The sequence below is a fragment of the Quercus robur genome, chromosome 5, assembly GCF_932294415.1.
Source record: "Quercus robur chromosome 5, dhQueRobu3.1, whole genome shotgun sequence".
NCBI classification, from domain to species: domain Eukaryota; kingdom Viridiplantae; phylum Streptophyta; class Magnoliopsida; order Fagales; family Fagaceae; genus Quercus; species Quercus robur.
The window spans coordinates 77267162-77288510 of NC_065538.1; the positions used below are offsets into that span (position 1 = coordinate 77267162).

General features: G+C 35.6%; 2 protein-coding genes and 1 pseudogene across 3 annotated transcripts; all 3 read right to left on the minus strand.

Moving 5' to 3' along the window:
- Positions 1-42: 42 nt before the first annotated feature.
- On the minus strand, positions 43-4864 carry LOC126727199 (probable UDP-3-O-acylglucosamine N-acyltransferase 2, mitochondrial). Of its 2 annotated transcripts, XM_050432753.1 has the most exons (10): positions 4462-4855; positions 3557-3764; positions 2385-2461; positions 1839-1888; positions 1652-1716; positions 1472-1523; positions 1326-1396; positions 1107-1173; positions 583-654; positions 43-312 (listed from the first exon to the last, which is right to left on the minus strand). In XM_050432753.1, the coding sequence occupies exons 1-10, from the start codon at positions 4619-4621 to the stop codon at positions 244-246; spliced, it is 891 nt and encodes a 296-aa protein (XP_050288710.1). In that variant the 5' UTR covers positions 4622-4855; the 3' UTR covers positions 43-243. The 2 variants fall into 2 exon arrangements, with proteins under 2 accessions (XP_050288710.1, XP_050288711.1); XM_050432754.1 differs by lacking the exons at positions 43-312; positions 583-654 and adding an exon at positions 661-964 and having other exon boundaries at positions 4462-4864.
- Positions 4865-5340: 476 nt separating this feature from the next.
- Positions 5341-9761, minus strand: LOC126728744 (cysteine-rich receptor-like protein kinase 10; annotated as a pseudogene).
- Positions 9762-12217: 2456 nt separating this feature from the next.
- LOC126728745 (uncharacterized) lies at positions 12218-13051 on the minus strand. Its single transcript, XM_050434530.1, has one exon. The coding sequence runs from the start codon at positions 13049-13051 to the stop codon at positions 12218-12220; it is 834 nt and encodes a 277-aa protein (XP_050290487.1).
- Between the last annotated feature and the right edge of the window lie 8298 nt (positions 13052-21349).

Here is a 21349-nt window from a genome sequence, read left to right on the forward strand (position 1 = left end):
CCTGAACCTACCATAAACCCTAGACTTTATGATGCTGGGGGATCCATTCAAGTTGTAGTTTCCATAAACTCAAAGTTACTATAACATTTGCCACAGATCTAGATTCAATGCCAAGTACAGTTCTTTACCACTAAGCAAGGAAGTGCCTAACAAGCTAGACATCTATTAGGAGTCGGACAACCTTTGTGGCATCCAGTTGGGTCTCAGACCGAATCCAAAACAGCATATCATTAGACGTCCTACTTAAGGAACCCTTTTCTTTGAAGTCTGGAATTGGGTAGCAACTTGTCTTCGCCACTCACGAATTGGAACCTGCATAGCAACCAAAAGAAATGTAAAACAAATCCATATATTGTAGCTCCAAATTTCCAGTCAGTCAGCACCAACAAGTTTGGCTGACATGCTCAGTCATCCAATCGCGGAATGGGTAATACTTGTTGCATACAAGCTGTTATACAGTTTTACACACCCTATTTTAGAACTGTGTAAAAAAGTGTAACAGTTCGTGTATAATAAACACAACCTTCACGGAACACATCAAAATAACAAACAAATTAAAGAACATAATAATACAATCCTTACAGCTGGGAAGCCACCATAATCTCCAGGTTCTTTGATATCCTTGGTGACACAGCTAATAGCAGCAAGCCGGACCTGCAATTCCATGTGAATAGATATCTTGTTTTCAACCCAATATTTTTACCCTCTAGTTGATGAAATGCAGCCCCATAGTAATTCTAAATATATTATGGTTGAAGCCATGTGCACTCCATATGAACAAATTGTAAGAGCACAGAAGCACATTTTGCACATTTTAAGTATGCGGGCGAAAGATGAACGTTTCGGGGTTTTATGAATTCACTTCAGAGTTCAAACGAGTGCAGAAAAGGGAGTAAAAAACTAGTAAACCACAGCTTGGATGTGAAAGTTCTAAAGCCAGATCAAAGTTAAATAGTCTCCTCTCCTGACAATATTTCCAATAAAATCAGATGTGAAAATATTTTAAATGGTTTATACATTATCACTACATTATGCTACAAAGACAGCCTTCTTTTAATTACAAAATTGATTCCTTTTATACTATCTAGCCAAAAAAAAGTTTATACCTTTGATACAATGGAAACATGATCCCGAACAGCTACCCTTCCCCCCAAAGTTACGTAGTCTCCTATCCTGAAAAGAACATACAAGACAAAGTTGTTAATCTTAATTCTTGGAAAATTAACTTCTCCAAGTACTTATAAAGGAAAGTTGGTTAAAGCTATTATACTAGGAACTTGATAAATAAATGAACAATTGAAAAATATTGATTAAAAGTAACATACGTCACTGAACCCGCAATCCCAACTTGTCCACAAAGCATACAACTTCTCCCAATAACTACATTATGACCAATCTGCAATGCCAACAAGACTACAAATCACAAATTCCAGAATTAATTGAATACCAATCAAGAAGGCAAAAAACCAACCTGAACTAAATTATCTATCTTTGAGTGATCCCCAATTACTGTATCTCTCCAACTGCATAACCAAATAGGCGGTGGAATTATTACTCCAGCCTACAGCTTCAAGTTCAAACTGATACAGAAAATATGTATATGCACATGAACACACTACAAATGACACTCAAAGGCCATTACATGTCTCACCTCCCCCTGTCAATGCATGTATTTGCACCAATCTCCACATTGTTCCCTATCCTAGCATTCAGCATCTGAGAAGAAAAAACATGATATCTAAAATAGGGTACTTTATTGCTGATCCAAGAAGGAACAAGAATACCCAAAGAAGACAATATAACAAGTTAGGTTATAAAAAAACTTTAGTACCACCAACCTGAGGCTTCTTCAACATGTTCCCATTCTCATCCACAAAAAACCCAAACCCTGCAGGTCAACAATGTGGCACTTACTAGCAGAATATAGAAATGGATTTATAATAAAAGCTCAATTTCACATTGAAAATAGTGTTGTTACCACAATAAATAACTCCTTTAATTAAAGAAGTATAAAGGTGAGGAAAAAATATTGGTATGTTGAAGGTTTAGCGTTGGGCCATTATTTAAAATTTAAGATTAGGGACTTCAAGCAAGGAGCATTACAAGCAGCATAGGTGGCAAGAATTGAATAACAGGTAGCACCTAGCAGAACAGATGAAAAATTAAGATATATTCTACACTATTCCTCAGTAACCACATGTACCATGATACATATCAATAGTTCAGTACCAAGTCTGAAAAGTCATTTATCAAAAAAAAAAAAAAAAGTCTGAAAAGTCAATCACTTGATACATATCACAGTCAGTAATATGCGAGGGAGAAAATTTGATATCAGTTAATACAAAGATGACTAATGAACCAAGCTGATAGTTATCAAGCCTTACCATCTTGACCAATGCAAACTCCATTGTGGATTACACACGAATCACCTACAGTGCAATTAGTGAGTACAACATTATACCTGGAAAAAACACAGTAGTTTTGTTAAATGCCTATTAGGATAAATGTTTTTTTTATAAGTAGAAGCAATATTAGTATAAATGTAAATGATTTATGAACTTAAATTTGATAAATTGAGCCGTATGTATACATGATACACGTGTATGCTCTTGCATTCACACATGCACACACCTAAAGAGTGCAGGAATAACAATGATCAGGCTTAGTGTCACAACCAAAGAAAACCACTCATAGCTACATTTGTGTTATACCCCAAGAAGACTAGTCAAGTTACAATTGGAGGATCTACTAATCGTTTATATAGCCTACATTAACGTAGCACACTTACAATTTGGGACTCAACACACATCCGTGCAACGCATATTATCATCCAATTTAATCAAATCCAAACAACCTAGCATATCACATTCAGGATTGCTGAAAACAAATCTGACATTTAAGCTACCAGTCTACCATCATACATGAATTAATAGTCACCACTCAAACAAGCATAAGCACATAACCAGCAAGTTAAGTTGCTTCATTCTTCACTCTGTTCATGTGTAAGACCAATTTTATTATTTTCCAATATTTTACAGATGAAAAGGGAACCAACAAAAAAAAAAAGTTGGAGCACAAAAGTTGCTGCCCAATATTTCCAGATCATAATTTAAAGAATCAAACATTTTAAAATGTCCTCCTTTTTTTGTTTGATAAGTAACATGTTAAAATGTTCTTGTTATTCTGTATTTTCTAGGAAAAGGCAATAAACCTACAGGAACTTTCATGATATTTCAAAAAATTCAGGGCTTTTAAGGAACTTAACCTTAATCAAGAAACCAAATCCATTAATTAAATACAAGAAAAGGGGTGAGGGAACGACTAATCAACACATTTTACTCTGCTTATCCATAGTGTGTCACTACATAATAAATCCCTTAGGAATTTTTTATTTTATTTTTAACTTTATTCTTTGTGCACATAGGCTTCAGTGAAACTGAAAAGACAAATGAGCAGTGAAGACTACCATACGATATAAAGATCACAGTAACACCACATTGGAATTATACCATATTAGTTGCACTATCTCTGTTGCTGCATAAAGAAGAAACTTCACCCTATTTTTGTCAATTGGCCGATTGTAACAGAAGGTCCAATAACAGTTCCTGATCCAATATGTACATATGCACCAACAACAGATTTTGGATGAACTATGGCACCCATCTCTATTAGTGCTGTTGGGTCAATGCAAGCCGACTTGTGGAAAGTTCCACCTCCATTATGCCATCTTTGAAACTCTTGGTAACGTACTCCAGCACCATCCTCTAATCTTAGAATTCAAGGCATGTGAGTATGTGACACAGTGACAAATGCCAGTTAATGTAAGTCATTGAAGTAAAACCACATGAACTTCAATAATGTATGCTTATAAAATTCTTTTTAAAAATCAAAATAATTCTAAGCCCGAAAAACAAAGAAAATTTAATAAGGACAGTTGACATCATCCTGAAATGAAAACATTGCAAATAAACTTCATAACCCATGTCAACAAAGCAACATAGTCTTTTGAATTTCAGTAAAAATCAATCATCATTCATTAAAAAGACCTCAAGCTAGACTATTATTACATTACAATATATAAAACATTTGCATTTACTGGGGAGGTTTTTAACACAAAATAAAATGTGGTCAGCACCTAGCATCTCAATGATCTCATAGTAACTGTAATGCACTCAGAAATATTAGACTACGCACTGTGCTTAATGTCTTTGGACAATGCCTAAGCTCACTTCTCAACAAGCCTTCACCATGAGTATTTCCTTTTTTTTTTTCTTTATACAATTCATACACGCATTCATTATAAGCTCAGTCAACAAAAACACATATCAAGCATCTACGTGGTATATAGCAAGACATGTACTAGTCTCTAACCGGGTTTACTCTCACAGATATTTTCACAAACAGTTCTAGTGCAAAAAAAATAAATAAAACACTTCAACCTCATAGTTCAACAAGACGCACCAGAAGTATCAGAGGAATCACCAGACCCAGTTTGGCCAGCGCCAACAGAGAAGCTGCAACGAATAGTGCCATTAGTCCACGGAGATAAAGCACGGATACAGTCCATTTTGTTCAAGGACACGAGGTGAGACATTGCTAATTTTTTAACAGTGAGTGCCATGGCTGAGAGAAGAATGGGTCTTGTTACGTTGTTTTATGTACTTGTGTTATGTAAATAAGTAATGTGAGTTGAAACTTGAAAGTTGAATTTCCGTTTGGGAAATGGGAAAGAAGGTGCCTCGGCTTGTCTGCTTCTGAACTCTGAAGATTCAGGTACGGACAGAGACAGAGAGGCAGTCTCGTTATTCCAACTAGGTAATAAGGGTAGTTCGGTCTACCGGGTGATAATGTATTCGACGGAAGGTTGTTGCACACGTGTGCTTCCATCCGGCGTATAATTATAAAGTATTTTGGGGTTTGGATTGGCCGTTACAAAAGCACGTTGTTTTGTTTTTTGTTTTTTTTTTTTTTTAAGCCGTAGTTATTGACTTTCAAGGCAAAATTTACTGTTTATAAACCGTGTTTATATACTGTATATATACTGTTTAAATATTTAAAAATAATAAAAATGGATCATACGTCACTATTTACATATTTAAAAATTATTTTACTACAGTATTTTCAATTTTCAATTTTCAATTTTCAGTTTCAGCAACAATAAGTTCAATCCAAACGTACCCCAAGATCTTTGGAATTTATTTCATTTCACTACATTTATTTGATGTTATTTTATTTGCCAAACAGAATGGGACTGCAGGTTACAAGAGCCTCGTTGGTTTTTAACTGATTCAAAATGAAATAGTTTTGGAAACCATTGACTTTAATTGCAACATTCTTAAATAATTGAAGCCCATCCCATTTATTCATCTTCATAGCAAAACTATAATATACACCAAACATACAGCGGATTTGGATAGAGGTTCGAACCGAACTACTGGGCACTCTAAACATATTGAATTTCTATTCCATAAGCAAATGTCATATGCAACCATAAATCAATTTTTTAAGACTTCATCACTTGATAAACAGAGACTTAAGTTGGAAATATAACTATCGAGGGTCTAATTCAGTAATGGATGCTTCATTAACAGACCATGGCATTGACTTGCTTGTAGATTGATCTGATGATTCCAGGCCCTTTATTGGGTTGTTTGTGTCTGTTTTGGGAAAAATGCTGGCTGTTGAGGTGCTTGCAGTGAAACTGAGCCGCTTGTAAGTGTGAGAACTATCGTTGCCATGGTGGGTCTGTCAGCTGGATCTTCTTGAACACATAATAAACCAATATGGATGCATCTCATGACTTCATCTCTAGAAAAGGAATCTCCCAAAGCTGGATCCAACAATTCCAAAGGCCTACCATCCCTCCAATGTATCCAAACCTGCATCAATTCATCATGTTGTGTTCAGAATGCCACACTTCTCTTCTAAGCAACTTGGAGAAGATGATATAGACATTAAATGGGAAAATATTTACATCAATTTCACACTTACATAACTCAAGAGGTCCTCACTAACTTCTGATTCATAGAAATTATTGTTCTTCTTGCCAGTGATAATCTCTAGAACCAAGACACCAAAGCTATACACATCCGACTTTACAGAGAATTTTCCGTACATTGTATACTCTGGAGACATATAACCACTACAAGGCATCACCAAGAACATAACAGAGTTAATAAGAAGTCAATAACCTTATTCTCACAAGTCTAAGTATTTAAGTTGAGTTCATAGCTGTCTCCTGACTGGTTTTCAGAAATGCGTAATGCAAAAAATTTCAGAACTTACTATGTCCCCACAATTCTACTTGTGTTTCCTTGAGTTTGATCAACTCCAAATATCCCTGCCATGCCAAAATTTGAAATTTTTGGGTTCATATCTGCATCCAACAATACATTGCTAACTTTGAGATCGCGATGTATAATTCGAAGTCGAAAATCTTCATGTAGATATTGGATTCCTCGAGCAATCCCGCCTATTATCTTGTTTGGGTCTACAAGTTCATCAAAAATTACTTCATGTTAGGAACAAAAGCTTAAACAAATGATTCTTGATTACTACTTTGTTATCATAATGACATAAGACTATTAAACATATGTTCAAATGGACAGACCATATAGAATATAGTCAAGACTCTTGTTGGGCACAAATTCATAAATAAGTATCTTTTCTTCTCCTTGCAGCAAAAACCCAATAGCCTTGCTAAATTTCTGTGTTGAAGCTGGGCTACCACTACAACCTCATTCTTAAATTGTTCTGCACCCTGTCCTGAGCTTTTTGATAACCTCTTCACAGCTATTTCTTGTCCATTAGGAAGTGTTCCCCGAGAATATAATTTAACCAATCCTTAGAATAGTTTGTATTATATAATTTGAAAATTTCCAACATCAAAATCTTGTGAACTATAAATTACTCACATTTTTATGTGTTTAATTTGTTATGCTCAACTAGTACTGCCCTGTAATATAGCATGGTAATAAAAATAAAATAAGTGAAGTATTCTAATTGCATACCTTGTAGACTTGACCAAATCATCCTTCACCAAGCTTGTGATCCTCTGAGAATTTGTTTGTGACACTTTCAATTGTAACAAAATCAAATTGCAAGGACTCTACAGTAATGTCATTGGCAGCTACAAATGCAAAGAATATACGTGAGATATTACACTCCAAAAAGCATTGTATGCGGACAAGAGGACATAAAAGACTGCATATATCCAATTTACTTATTCATTACCATTTTCTCCGTCTACAGCATTGTACTTCTTTCCTCTCCTAATTAGGAAACAGCAGCCCACAATGAATAGAACCACAGAGGCAGCAATTGGAGCAACGATGGCGACTATTTTTGATGTTGACAGTTTGCTTTTATCTGCATAAACAACATCGTATATTACACTCGGTACAGCTCAAATTCATTGTTGATTACCATATGTTTCAGACATGCTCAACAATACAATGGTCAGAGATGATAAGCACTTTCTTGAAAATGATTAAGTACGCAATTAGATTGCGTCTGCATTTCAACTCTTTTTTCTTTTTTTTTGAGAAGCGTGTTTTTGTGGCTTTATGTCATATCAGTGGGTCCCGTATACTGTTCACGTGACTTACAAACCTTTTTTTTCTTTAACTTTTTCATTAAAAATGAGTCCTGCCGCACTATTCACACATTTAAAAATTATTTTGCTACAGTATTTTCATTTTTCAGCAAAATAAGCGGTATCTAAACGGACCCTAAGTATCACTGTATAAATGAGAGTCATAGTGATCATTTTTTTTTTTTTTAAATCCTACTTTCTTCGATTAAATGTACATAAGAAATAAATGGTCACAATAATGATTGAGTGACTAGATTCACAATTTCTTATCAGCTTAAACTTCTAAAACATGTGGTAGTTTATCACAATATGAGAGCAGCTAGGAGCATATATTCCTATTCCCTCCCTCCTATTCAAGTAACATGTGGGCACACACATTTTGTTTTTTTTTTAAAGGTAAATCAAGTTGTGCACTACAGAACAGAGGAAATGGTCTAAAAGACCATCAACCACATAAACGCATAAAAGGAATGTGTTTATGGTTGAGATACAATTTTTTACTAGTTTGCATCTAGGCTCACCACTTACATAAATTTTTTACTTACCAATAACCATTTACCATATTAGCAAATTGCAAAAAAAAAAAATTGTAACTCTAGCCTTTTCCTCCATTTAAAGGTCATAAAAAAATCTAAAGCAAAATATACAAGCCTAAAAAGATTAGGCTAAAAACAAAAATTACAAATAGCAAAACTAAAAAAAATTAAGTCCAACTAATAAATTTTACCAAAAACAAACAATCGGCCCTCCAAAATAATTTTGTGTTTACCTAGCTGCAGACGCACACATCAAAGACTTCCAAATAAAAAATAAAAAATTCATTGGCTAAACAACAACAAAACTAGATATCGAAACTACCACATGCAGTTAGCAACAGAGCCGCCCCTTCTAACTCCAAGTCCTGTCCATATTCCTGAATGAACCATTTTTAAGAAAGTTTTAATACTACCTTTTTCATTTTTGAAAAATCACACTATTTGGCCAAAAAGCTCAATGAAGATAATACAATTATGTTTTGAAATGGTTGGTGTGGCTTTTTTCCCCAAAGGCGATAACCAAACGGGCAATAGTTAGCAAGTTTCGAGATTCTCACTTAATTATACAATAATTACTTTTACTCCATAATTAGCACAATAGTCATTTAAATTAAGTAATATGTTATAATGTTGGTTCTAGTTAGCTTCACTAATAAAGTCTTTTATCATCGAATAAGTTGAAGCTCTATTGTATTTATAAAAAAATAAAATAGTAACAAACCATAATAATATGGCACCAAAACTCAATAAAGAGAGAATTTCATTGCATAACAAAGGTAACGTGTTTTTTTTTTTTTTTTTTTTTTTTTTTAGAATCCAAACTTATCGTTATTTTATTAATTAGCTGGAAAATCCACAGATACATAACGAAAAATATCTGGTGGAACATCCTCCATCCAGATTAAAACAGGAAAAGAAAGTCTTGCTCTTTGAGCTAAGGCATGGGTCACAGTGTTACCCTGCCTTCTAACATGAGAGAAAGATTTGGTTTGTAATAAACCAGTTATAGACTCAATGTCTTTTACAATGTGTCCTATACTATGCATAGAACTATTCCCTTCAGCAAGTGCCTTAGTTACAACCTTTGCATCTCCTTCAAAGATGGCATGTGCAAAGCCCAGCTCAAGGGTGAACTGTACTGCTCTCCGTGCTGCCAGAACCTCAAGTACCTCTATGGAAGCTGGTTTGGGGATTTTTTCTGATAAGGCCGCCATGACATGACCCCTATGGTTTCGGACAACCACACCTATCCCTGCTTGATCCGATTCTGCAAACATAGCCCCATCAAAATTCGTCTTCACCGTTACTCCTTCTGGTGGCTTCCATTTGATGTTTTGCTGCGTCACTGTTTTTACTCCATAGCTGACACTGCTCTGAAATTCCATCAACAAAGAAGCCGCGCTCTCCAAGATTTTTCCCAGTGGCACTCTCGGTTCGTTGCATTTGGTCTTGTTCCTACGACACCAGATGAACCAAGCTATCGTTGCAAAGAGCTCCAACTGTTTTCCTTGCTCGCCAACTAAAGCTACCAGGTCCGAGAATTCCAAGATCGCTGGGTAGTCTTTCAAAACCCAGCCAAAAACCGTTTCCCATATCGTGAACAATTGTTTGCATTCCCATAGCGCATGCATCGTGTTTTCAGCTCCCGTACCGCACAAAGAGCAAGTTGGATCCTCTAACACTTTCCTCCTAACCAGGTTGCATCTTGTACGAAGTGCATCGGTGCACGCACGCCAAAGAAAGATTTTTATCTTATTTGGAACTCACATCTTCCACAGGCGTCTCTAGAAAACCCTGTTACTTGACGAGTCCGACCCTGATGCTCTGTTCTGAGTGTCCATCTCGCTGAGTAGTTGGTAACCAGTTTTCACCGAGTATAAACCATCCCTACACCTTGACCAAATCATGCAATCAACCTGATTAGAAAAACATAAAGGGATTAACTTAATTTTTGCTACTTCAAATGGAAGGAAGAGGAGATCAATCTTCGCCGAGTCCCATTGTTTTGTATCTTGGTCGATCAAGGAAGCAACGCACACATCTCCTGGTGCACCTACCATTGGGGAATTAATTGTGGAAGGGAATTTTCCTGGTAGCCATTTATCCTAATATACCCGAATAGTTGATCCATTCCCCACTCTCCACATCAGGCCAGCTTCTATGACTGATCTAGCTTTTAATATACTTTGCCATGCATATGAGCCGGATGATTTATTTGCTTCAAACACCGTCCCATGGGGTAAATATTTGGCTTTGAAAACCTGGAAAAATAGGGAAGATTGATCATGCAGCAACCTCCAGACCTGTTTAGCAAGCATGGCCTCATTGAACTTAACCAAATCTTTGAACCCCAACCCTCCTTGGTCTTTTGGTTGACACATAACCTCCCAACTCCTCCAATGGATTTTCCTTTGCTCCCCTCTTTGCCCCCACCAAAATTTTCTTATCATCATCTCAATATCATGACAAAGACCCACCGGGAGTTTGAAACAAGACATGGCAAAAGTTGGAATGGCTTGGACAACAGCTTTTAGAAGTATCTCCCTACCTGCTTGGGATAACAGCTGCTCTTTCCACCCTTGTAACTTATTCCATACTCATTCTTTTATATAATTTAGGCTTGCTCTTCTATTTTTCCCAACCACCGCTGGTAAGCCCAAGTATTTTTCGTACTCTTTCACCTCTTCCACCCCCAGAAAATTGGAGATCTCTTCTTTTCTTTCCTCGGTGACAGCCTTACTAAAGAATATAGTCGTCTTCCCTCTATTTATTTGCTGGCCTGAAGCTTTTTCATAGAGAGTTAGGATCTCTTGGATTTTTACCAAGTCACCTATTACCGCTCTACAAAAGAGTAAAGTATCATCTGCAAAGAACAAGTGGCTAATCCATGGTCCATTTCTACACAACGAAAAACCCCTATCTCATCCTCCCTAGCTGCAGCCTGGATTAACCTGTTTAAACCTTTAGAACACAATAAGAACAAATAGGGTGAAAGGGGGTCACCTTGTCTTCTACCTCTAGAAGGCTTAATATCACCCTTTGGTTCTCCATTTACCAAGATTGAGTAAGAGACTGTGCTTATACACTCCATAACCAGCTTCACCCATTTTTCACCAAAGCCCATCTTCTCCATGACTTTTTTAAGAAACCCCCACTCCACCCGGTCATACGCCTTACTCATGTCAAGCTTCAAGGCCAAGAACCCCATTTTCTTTAACTTCTAAATCTTCATATGATGTAAGGTTTCGAATGCGACCAATATGTTGTCAGAAATGGCTTTATCTGATTGAAAAGCACTCTTAGATTCCGAAATGATATCAGGTAAAACCCTTTTCAGCCTGTTTGCCACAACTTTAGACACTATTTTATAAAGGGTATTACAAAGGGAGATAGGATGAAATTCAGATACAAGAGTAGGATTTTTCACCATAGGAATAAGAGTAATGAAAGTATTATTTAGAGATTGAGGAAAGGAACCTGTATTCAAACAATTTAGCACCGCCACCGAAACCTCATCCCCATCAATATTCCAGTAGTGCTGAAAGAACAAGGGAGGCAATCCATTAGGTCCTGGCGCCTTGAGAGCTTCCATTTGAAACACTGCCCTGTCCACCTCATCACGAGTATACACCTCTTGCAACATGTATTTCATTTCGGTTGTGACTGCACAGGGTATGTCAGCCACGGCTTGGTCCATATTACATGGGTTGGTTGAAGTAAAAAGATCTTGATAAAAGCTGGTAAGGATTTGAGCAATCTCTCCCTCATTCGTGCACATCTGCCCCTCTGAATTTCTCAACTCAGATTTTATTTCGTCGGTATCTATGAGTTGCCCGGCTATGGAAGTAGCGAGTGTTCTTATCCCCTTCATGTAACCACAATGCTCTAGACCTCTGCTTCCACATCTTTTCTTCTTTTCCCAATAAATCACTTATTTCTCTTTTTAATTTCAGCACACCATCCATTGATCCTCCCCTAATAGCTACGTCCTCTTATTTTTTTAGTTTTTCCTTTTTTTCCCTTAATAGTTTTGTGACATTGCCGAAAGAGTTCCTGCTCCACCACTTCAAATTTACTTGGCAACTTTTTAATTTGATTTCCACTTGTCCATCGAACTCCCATGGGCTAGTTCTCTCCAAGCCGCCTCCATTGATGCATGGCACCCTTCCTCCTCGATCCACATTTGCTCAAACCTCCATGGCCTTTGAATTTTCTTTGGTATGCCTGTTGGGAATATCATAATCGGCTTATGGTCAGAAGTCCCACACTCCAAGTGCACAATTTTTGTATCTGGGAATTTTTCAATCCAATCGATTGTTGCCACCGCCCTATCAATCCTCTCCCAAATTGTGTATCCTTCCCTTTGTCTGTTGCACCATGTATATTTTCCTCCCACGTACCCCAAGTCTTTAAAGCCACATTCATCCAACACATCTCTAAAATCTTGCATCTGCCTGAATGGACATAACCTCCCTCCCAATTTTTCATGAGCTCTTGTAATTTCATTGAAATCGCCTGCGCAAATCCAAGGCAAAGAGTGCCTAGCTTTAAATCTTCGTAAAGTTGCCCATGAAATATGGTGATTATTTGTATCTGGTTCTCCGTAGAAGCCTATAAACCTCCATGCATCATCATTGCCTTGATTTACAATAGCATCAATATGATTGGGAGAGAAAGTATCCACTGAGAAGTCAAATTCTTTTTTCCAAAAAATTACCACCCCACCTCCTCTTGTCTCTCTAGAAACTTCAATCATACCTCCAAACTTATATCGTGCCCGAATTTCCTCTAGCCTAGCTTTAGTCAGCCATGTCTCAGCCAAGAACACGATTGCGGGATCTTGTGCCCGGATTAAATCACCAAGCTCCTGCTCTGTCTCTGGGTTCCCAAACCCTCGACAGTTCCAACATAAGAGACTCATTGGACCTGGCGGGGCTTGGAAACAGCCTCCGCCAATATATCTTTTGTTGCCCCTCCATCCCTTGATTCCACCTTCTTCTTTTTGTTTTGTTCTCCATGGGTCAGATCATCCTTCTCAACTAGGTTTCTTTTTGCAGGCACAACGGTCTTCTCAGTGGAGTTTTTGTGGTTTGCATCTTGGCATACCCTTTTCCACTTTTTCGGCCTAGGGTTTTTTCCTGAGCTTGCCACAAGTGGGCTCACGTGATCACTAATCTTAAGTGGCACAGAGATACGTGATTCACTTTCCTTCAAACTGCTAGCTGGCTCCTCAGGTTGACAATCTAAATTCACCGTTACACATTGGGCTTTAATCAGATTGCTTAAATCCCCAGGAATAACGCCCTCATTACTCCCCCGTCTCCTTAAATCCTCATCAGTTTCTTTTTGATTCCTTTCCGGACTATCACCTTCCAAATCGGGCTTAGGTGTTTCCTTTTCAGTGGGTGCAAACTTAACTTCATCTATTTTAATGCGTACATTAAATTCCTCCGCAAAATCCGCTTCAGCCACTACCTTCGACGTCTCCACCGAAACAGATGGTTCAGCATGCTCCACCACTGTTCGTGAAGTGACCGCTCCGCCCCCCTTTCTTACTGGTTGTGGCTTCTTTTTCCTTGCTTCATAAAATCCAGGCACACGAACCATTGATTTTTTTGAAAGGACTGCCGCAGTGGTTCATATCCACGACCTGTACTCCTTATCTTCATCCTTGAGGCTTCCATCGCTCTCTATCCACCGATCACAGTCTTTATCACAGTGATTTAAACACCCGCACCAATAACATATGTTAGGCAGCCTCTCATACTTGAACGAGACCCACCCTTCTTCCCCCTCATCGAAGGATATGAGTCTACCTCTACAAAGAGGAAGAGAAGCAACAATAATGACTCGCACTCTCATAAAACTTCCACCCATCATATCTGAGAAGTCTGTCGTCTTGTCAACAATTCCTGCATTGCCACATAATTCTTCTGCAACTTCTCGCGTCATGAAAGGTGCTGGAATGTCATGAATCTGTATCCATATAGCTACCTGGTTGAACACCAGCTCCCGAACAGGTATTTTCTTATCGTAGCGCTGCAGCAGGACTATGTGCCTATCAAAGCTCCACGGTTCTGCCGCGAAAATCCTGTCTACTTCCTCCTTTTCCGTGAAAACAAATAGCATTACATGATCACCCACATTTCAGACTTCAAACCCACGTTTTGATCTCCATAACGGGTTGAATGTGCGTATGATTGCGTCTGTACTTAGAGCACGTTTTGTTAAAAACTTTGCTGCAACTATAAACTCGTTCAAGCTCCTATCTTTACGAAGATGAACTCCGCCACCTTCTCTCTCATTCAGTGAGAGGTTATTCCAATGCTTCGTAAGGCTTTCCATCATAAACTCACTGCACTTACTCTCTTGTTTTCCCACCCTCGAGAAGAAACAAACAACCCCCAAGCCTATAGATAACCTTGTTATCGTAGGGACCTTACACCTTATTAGAAGGGACACTCAATTCTACTGCCTAAGAGAAGCTCGGTGGACAAAGCTTTCTTAGCTACAGAGAAACTATCTTTACTGCCTCTCTATTATTCTAATTCCATCAGGTTGATTGAAAAAAGGACGTGCTGAATACTAGTAAATGTTTATTGCTCTAAATTTGGCACAGGAAACATTAGACTAATACAACGCTGATATCCTTTCAATTGTTTTTCATGTTGTAAATGTTTATTTCTCAAGCAAAATAAGTATACTATCAACTGCATCATCAAAAATTAAGATTTCAGTTGGTATATTTTAAACATTCTATGTGATTCTGTCGTAGGAAATGAATGGTGAAGATGCAAATTTTTTGCTTCCTAAACTCTTCATTCATAACAATCTTCACAAAATATTTCATAATAGTTGAGGTGACATCTTATTAATATTAGATGATAAAGTGGTATTAACAGTGGATTTAGCTGAAAACTAATAAAAACCTAATAACTCAATTGAAAACTGTTATGTATTTATATATAGCATAAGTGCATAGCTCGTTATGATCTTTGTATGTACGACAAGGGGTCTGCTATGGGGAAAATTCGCATGTACTCTTAAGTATAATGAAATGATGTTTTCTCCTTTCATATTCATAATTGACCCCACCACAAATTTAGTTATGAATCCTACCATGAATGTAAGAGAAAGGAACACCGTCCATAGTGCTCCAAGAGTACCTAATGACCTGTTTGGATTAAGGGGAAAGGAAGGGGGAGTAAGGAAGAGTAGAGTAGAGTTGACCAAAAATTAGGCTAATTTCCAATCAAATCAACTCTACTCTCTCTACTCCTCCTTAATCCAAATAGACCAAGTACTACTCGAGTTAGCCAACCAATCTTTCCATGTCAAAAGGGATTTTTTATTTTTCATTTTTTTATTACTCTATATTAAAACATTACGATATTTTTAAAGACCAAGAAATTTTTTTTTTTTTTTTTTTTTTTTTTGAGAAGAAGAGGAAGAAGAAAAAGACCAATATAAATACTTATATTAGATTAATATTTCGAAGATTTTTAAAGACCAAGATAAATACTTATATTAGATTAATTTTTCGCTAATATTTCACACGGTATACTATTACTATGCCGTACACGTGAAGCAAGAAGTCAACCAAGTTAATCAAGCAACTTCAATATTTCTGTGTCCTTACATTAGAGGGGTCAAGACCCCGGGGCATCAGGGGAAAATAATACTACATATATAAATAAAATAAAATAAATAAAGGTGAAGAAAATCGTTCAGATAATGACTGGAGAGGAAAATGGAGACAACATATAGGACGGAAAAGAAAAAGTCGCTGATGGCTACGGACTGAATTGAAAAAGTGAGGGAAGAGTGCGACTGCGAACTTTTCACCAGTTTCTGAAAGTATAGAAAGGCCATCTGTTAATAATGTCTTAGTGAGGAGAAAGTTTAGGACAAACACAAATTCACAATATGCAGTATCACCTTGTGATTGCTGCACTTAATTTTTTTTAATCAAGTTTTTGCGTGGGTCAAGTATGTAAGTGTTGATATCCAATCACAAAATGACACCAAAATAAGTTGTGCTTGAGTATGTGATTGGGTATGATACTATGATCATAAGCGTTTCTCATTTCGAGAAGTGCTATATCTACAACATTTTCACAATACTTATACAATAAATCTTAGGTGACAGGTTATTAAAAGTTTTTAATTTGAATCTAGCCATGAAATTACTTTCTTGCAAATAGTAATAGCCTGTAATAACCTGTCACAAAAGATTTATTGGGAAAATATTGTGGATGTAGATTTCTCTTCTTCTTTTTCCTTTTTTTTTTTGGGAACAATCTTCAAAACGTGACATCCACGAATTCTTTGTCAAAATTTTGATTTGATTTCTTTCTTTCTTTATTTATTTTTTTTTTGGAAAATATTATAATTTACTTAAAATGGTTTGATCTTGTCATAATTTTTCCTTTTTTTTTATAATTATTTTATAATCGAACTGTTCTTATAAGTGAGGAAGAGGATTCTAACATTGATTTTCTTAATAAAAAAATTATCAGGTAATGTTACCGATTACAACTCATGGTCCAATAGAAAGATTTCGTAATTTATGTAACTCGACCAATTCATGTGTTAGAAGCCTTAGAAATTATTGTACAATACTTTGTGTATCTGTATTGTGGCTTGCTAATGTAATTATCGCTTCATTTTCTTTAAAAAAAATAATAAATTAATTAATTAAAGCCCTAAAGTTTGAATTCAAATGAATTCTGTGGGGTCAAAAACACAAATTATGAAAAACTATGAATGGATTCTTGATCAACACAATTAGTTTCTAAGTAAATAGATACAGAACTCCACAATAGGAAGATTGGACAGGTGATCGAAGGCAAGGAAAGACAAAAATAAACATTGTTATTGAGAAAAAAACTAGTTCCCAAGGTACAATGAGTAATTCAAAGACAAATACAAATTTTTTCTCTCCCTTTTTTTTTTTTTCTCTCTTGTTCTCTTATTCTAATTTTTTGGATCCCCTTTTTTGTTGGCCATCTCCTCCTTTTATCCTCCTTTCTTCTTCCTTTTCAGTTGTGTATTTCTTAACTAGATTTGGGGAGATACTTGTCCCATCAGACACCTCCCTAACATTTCTTGATTATGAAGATAGACTTTTGGGGTGCCTCTACTGTTCAGTCTAGTCATTTAACATTTAATGAGGCTGACATTAGGTAGGAATAGCCAATTAATGCAAAGGTGACTACTACGGTGGGCTCTGCATCGACTTCTTCGCGTTCCTTGAGGATGGAAACCAAAGCTGAATCCTTGGTGAATCAGTTGACTGCTTCTCAGTTAGGCTATTACATCTCATAATAACCTATTCCTCAAATTATCGTGGTAACCAGTCCAAATGGTCTATTTTCTTTTGAACTTGGGTTTTCTATGTTTGGATCTAGGCCAAGTCCTTACTTCGGTAGTATCTCTTTGGCCCGAAATTCATGAGGCAGTTGTGTTCTTACCCCCCCCCCCCCCCCCCCCCCCCCAACCACAAATTTGTTAGGATTCTACTGTTTTTACATTTAGTTGAGAAACGCCTAAAGAAAATGCAAAGACTATTAGCATTTGTTGTTTGATCCTATTAGTCTTGCAAACTTTTTTTTTTTTTTTTTTTTTGAGGAGTCTTGCAAACTTTTCAAGTACAAAATTTTGAGATATAAATTTTGGACTAAAATAAAATCATTAATTAGTATTTGAACAAAACAATAGCAATTTTCATTTTAATTCAAATCTCATAAAGTTAAATGTAACAATTAAAAATCTATAAATTAAATTTGTGATAAGATCAAACCACATAAGATAAATTCTAAATTCTGCTTTCTTCTCTTCTTTATGGGGGCCATAATCCATATTTCCTCACCTTTTAAAACAAATAGAGTTTTTTTTTTTTTTTTTTTGGTGGGGGGGGGGATCTTCAAGTTTGAAAATTCACTCTTTTGTAAGTTAGAGCAAAATTCATGTAAGCTATTAACATTTACTCATATGTATCTATCCTTGTTTACCCAAAGAAATTGAGTTTTTCCTTAGAGTATGACAAAAAATAATTAAGTTTTTCGGTAGAAATGAAAAAAATTTCTTATCACTCTTCCCTTGATCTGTTCTATCCTACTCTCTGTTTGCCCAAAATTTTCCCATTTGAAAAAGCGAATGGGGCATACATTTGTTTTGCTCACCTTTGCCTTGCCTCATGTGTGTTTATATATATATATATATATATATATATATATATATATATTTTTTTTTTCTTTTTCTTTGTTGAGGGTGGTTTATACACTTCTTGTACCCTAAACACGTGTCTTGATATTATTAGACAACATTTAGTCTAGACTTTTCTAGGAAGGAAGTTGGGTCTGACGCTCTCATGGAATGGGCTTCAAGGTCCCATTTTGCCGCTGCTAGTTTGTGCACAAACATTGAGTCCAAAGTCTAGGGAATGACACTATAAACTAGGCTTATTCTCTACTTCTACCACAGAAGGATCATTTCTCCAGTTTCTGCCACAGAACTGTTTTTTCTTAACTTTCTACTGTGCCATAAAGTTTTCTGCATTTTTCTACAATGTGAGTGACCGTTCTCCATTTTTTGTTGTATAAATATTTCTCAACTTCCTGAACATAAATAACTCTAAAACCCAAAGAAAATACCCATCAAGAAAATGTTAGTTTACAAGGATTAGTATATTGTCAAATATATACATACATACATACATATATATATATATATATATATATATATATATATAAGCAGAATAATGATTAGTTTGTATTAAAGTTAATGCACGTAATAACAAAGAAATAATGAAAGCTTCAACAAAAATAATAATGGGAAAAGAGTATTCACAACAAGATGTTGACTAAAAAGATCTCAATCCCAACTCACATAACCTTATTACCAAATAAGGCTATAAAGTTATGCAGTTTGGAATGTGAGTCAGAGTAGTCATCCTTTGGAGATTGCAAAGAGAGAGTGTGCTTAATTTGGTGTTTTCTGAGGGGGGAAAAGATTCCTAGTGATGCATGCTAATTCTGCCCTATATTCTCTACTTTCTCTCTTCTCTTAAATATCACTTTCTTTCTCTTCTCTCTTCTTTTGCTTTCAACTCATTATTCAAATTTCCTTAATATGTATTTCGTTGATTTCTATGTTGTTCTTGCTACTGTTGTTGTTCTCTTCCCATATTCACGGGTACTATTCCTTTTATATCCAAGACTAAGCCTAGGTGGTTTTCCTTTTTTACCATTGTTTTCACCAAACATTTTGTCTACTGCAAGTATTCAACCAACACCCACAACGTACTAGACACTATCTTCTAACCGTGTACAAGTGGGTTCAATCCTGTTGGGAAATTTAGACCTCGGTTGATAGAATTAATAAGTTTTAAACCCAAGTTATTAATTAGATTTATTATGAATAAACTTTGTTAAAACAAACTAACATCAATATCATGCACAACAGAATAGTAAATAAGACAAGATATGATGACTCAGGAAAACTAATGAAACAAACTAGTTTCATAGTAAAAAACCTGGGAGGAAACCTTCCTGAAAAACAATCCACTATAATAAAGAGAAGTTTCAAATCTAGTACAAAACTTTTGTCCCTAGACTCTATAATCCCCATAGATGAACTTACAGTAGAAATCTTCTACCGCTTCAGAACCTTTGAACTCTTTAATATATGAACACCACCCTTTTGCACGGATCCCAGTACATGACTAACCAATGATGCACGAAAATAAGTCTTAAATATGTCTAGGGTTGTGAGAAAAGAAACCCTACACAAATACATAAACATGGGCTGAAAATCAGATCTGGAAATTTGAATTTTGTAATTCTCGATAGATACAGCTATTGAGCTATCTGTCGAGACTTCGATAGATAGGTTATCTGTTGATAGCTATTAAGACTCATTAAATATTGATAGATGCTATCTGTCGGCAGCCGTTGAGAATTTGTCTAGCTTTAATGAACAGCTTTTCTTCACTTGTTTCTTGGTCCAATCTTCATGGCTTTAATACTAGACTTTGAACCCTTGTTCCTTGAAGTATTAAACACATCCTAGATCTATCCAATTACAAGTAAAGTGCGTTTTGTCAAAGGATTAGCCAATTCTAAATGACATATGTTCTTAACATGATCCACATATGTCCTAACAAATCCCATTAGAGAGTTTTAGCCTCTTACAACAAATGGTCTCCCCGTTTTGGTATATATATATATATATATACTAATTTTAATAATTTTTTTCTATAAAATTATACTTTGCCCCCTTAAAAATATTATTAACTCTTTTAAAAATAGGGTTATGTTGACAAATGCCCTTAGGGTAATTGTTAATAAACCATAATAAGAAAGTTTTGACACTACTTTTACGTGAAATATAAAAAACTGCCAACAATATTTATTATTTTATCATTCTTCCAATAAAATATTTCTAAAAATAGCTCCTAAAACAATCTTCATAGGGCATTGGTTAACATTTTCCTTAAAAATAATGCTACAACCACAAACTTATCTATAATATTTTTACAAATAGATGAGATAAAGATTCTTACTAGTTTCCATATAGGCCCACCACTTATATAATTTTTTTACTTACCAATAACCATTTACCATATTAGCAATTTGTAAAAAAAAAAAAAAAAAAAAAAAAAAATTGTAGTTCTAGCATTTTCGTCAATTTAAAAATCATAAAAAATATATATAGATCTAAAATCTAAAACAAAATATACAAGCCTAAAAAAAATTAGTCCAACAACAAAAATTACAAATAACAAAGCTAAAAAAAAAAAATTAAGTCTAACTAAACAATTTTACCCAAAACAAACAACCGACCCTTTAAAAAATTTTAAACAAAATAATTTTTGTCTTTACCTAACTGCAGACGAACACATCAAAGACTACCCAATAAAAAATAAAAATAAATAAAAACTTTAATTGGCTAAACAACAATAAAGCAGTGGCGGCTCCAGGATTATTTTCTAGGGGGTTCAACAATAAAAATAAAATTATACAAAATTTTAAACAAAAGATTAATTAAATATATCGACATCACAAAAAAAAAAAAATTTAATACATAAAGTTTTACAATTGTTTTCTACGTTGTTTCATATTTTGAAATTGTTGCATGATATCTTTATTATCAATCCTATTAGCTACAACTGTTTCAATGTACATAGTCAAACAATCATTCATTCACTAATTTCCCA